Raw genomic sequence first — 2232 nt, forward strand, 5'->3', positions numbered from 1 at the left:
CTGCGTCCTGAGCTGTGTTAATGTTTTGCCAGCAGGTACAAGAACACAACCCTTTCCATCTGGCCCATTTGAGATCATATGTGGAGTACTGCTGCCAGACTGGGGCTCCCTGGTCAAGGAAGGGTATCAACATATGGAAGTGAGTTCAACAAGGCTGTTGAACATGTACATGTTAGGCAGCTGATGAACATGACATGCAAGGAGACACTGAGAGAAATGGGTGTCTTCATCTTGGACAAGAGATGTCTAGAATAATTTCTTGCCTTCTGTAACTGCTTGTACAGAGGAACACAAGAAGATGCACATGGCCCATGTAAGTGCCCAGGAGACAGACTTCGTGCAATTTCCATCCTCTGAGGTGCTAAAGAATGGACTGAATGTGACTTTGAGCAACAGGATCTAATGGGATCTGTGCTGAGCAGAGAGGTGACCTAGATGACTTCTGAAGGTCCCTTCTTACCTACATTCTGACTCCATAATTCTCCTCCTCAACTACTCACACTGACACCTGCACGGCCATGAGCACATGTGTCCCCACACCCCTCTACCACAAACCAACTTTCAGTCATTGTGCTGGGACTACACAGAGGCAGCTGAAGGGAGGCTCTCAGCCTCCTCACTGCCTACCGCAGGAAATCAGTGGCTGCTGTTTCCAGCCCCTGAGCTCGGAGACAGCTCTGGGAAGCTGGTCCAGGAGCCGAAGTTGTGGCCGTGCAGAGCCCCGGAGCCCTGTGAACTCGGGCGAGACCCCGAGCAGCGCAGGCGCAGGACTCAGCCCCAGGGCGGAGCTTGCGGTGGAGAGGAGAAGAGGAGGAGGGTCGGAGCAGAGAACCGGAGCTGCGGGGGGGCAGCGAGGCGCGGGCGGCGGAGCGGCGGGATGCGGCGGTGCCGGGGCGCAGGGCTGGCGGGACTGGCCGCGGTGCTCCTGGGTGCGCGGGGCTGGCGGGGCTGGGTGGGGGACGGGCCTGAGCCTGGGGTGGCCCCCGCAGATCCCTCGAAGCTGTCGTCCCCTCTGGCTTCTTCACAGACTTTTGCCCCCAAACCACCCTCCCCTACGTCCCACATTCCTTCTAGAAAACTCATCGCTCTATTTTTTTTCTAGTCTTCCCTGTTTCCTTTCTTGCCTCTGTGTCTTTCCCTATAACTCATGCAGTCATTCTTTCCCCTTGCTACTTTGTGTTTATCAGTCTTTTATCCCACTTCTTTTCTAAATGATTCCACCCTTCCACCTATCGTTTATGCATTCATATCTCCACCAAATACTATGGACACTTCCATTACTCATGTGTGCGCTTCTTCTAGAACCCCTTCTCATCATCTCTATTTGTTCCTCAGTGCTCCTGTGGGATTTGTTCCCGGAAGCAGCAACCAGGGCTTTGAGGTTTTGAGGAATTTTGAGGATTTGAGGATGTTTTCCTTCTTTTTCTCCTCGGCAGTGGCTTCGGGAAGAGCCCAGGTGCAGCAGGACCCGTCGGCAGAGACCTCCGAGGACACCGAAATCAGCATCAACTGCTCACACCCCAACATGCAGAGCAGTGATTACATCTTCTGGTACCGTCTCCTCCCGGACCGAGGTCCCGAACTCCTCGTGTGGGGTATTAAAGGCTCCAAAGCGCTGTCGGATCCGCCGGGTTGGCTGTCGGTGGCGGCAGACCGCCGGTCCAGCGCCCTGTGGCTCTCCCGGCCCCGGCGCGGGGACGCGGCGGTGTATTACTGCGCCGTGGGAGACACGGGGAGAGGAGCCGGGGCTGCGGCCGGGCACGAACCGCCGCGGGCGGGGCCGGGCGGGTGAGGCGGGGGCAGCGGGGACAGGGGGACAGCCCTGGTCGACCCGCCAGGGGGCGCTGCCGCTCCGCCCGCAGTAGCCGCCTGGCCCCCTCCGCCCCCAGGGCGGCTCCCCCGCCCGAGCACCGGCAACGATATTGACATTACACCAACCGCACCCCCACATGGATTCAGACCACTGAGTCTACGTGCTGATTCTTCCTTCTGAGCCCTCCGAATGACAGGAGGAGTTGCCCATGGACAGTTGTCCCGTGCTGGGGGCTGGTTGTGCTCCCCAGGAGGGGCAAAAAGCTGTAGTTGATCTCTCCACAGAGCCTCCTCATGGCAAAGATGGGCAGTTCCAAGCACACCTGATGGAAAAGACTCTCCTCTTCATTCCCTCCTGTCAGCTATTTACACACATTGCCAGTGTCCCCCCTGAGCCGTCTCTTCCCCAGGCTGTACACT

General features: G+C 57.7%; 1 gene segment (V, D, J or C); it reads left to right on the plus strand.

The window, feature by feature from the left end:
* The first annotated feature begins 877 nt into the window (after positions 1-877).
* LOC139829629 (T cell receptor alpha variable 4-like) lies at positions 878-1792 on the plus strand. The segment is given in 2 exon segments: positions 878-929; positions 1437-1792. Coding segments are annotated over 2 exon segments (408 nt in total).
* The last annotated feature ends 440 nt before the right edge of the window (positions 1793-2232 follow it).

Source organism: Patagioenas fasciata, chromosome 22, assembly GCF_037038585.1.
Source record: "Patagioenas fasciata isolate bPatFas1 chromosome 22, bPatFas1.hap1, whole genome shotgun sequence".
Classification (NCBI taxonomy): domain Eukaryota; kingdom Metazoa; phylum Chordata; class Aves; order Columbiformes; family Columbidae; genus Patagioenas; species Patagioenas fasciata.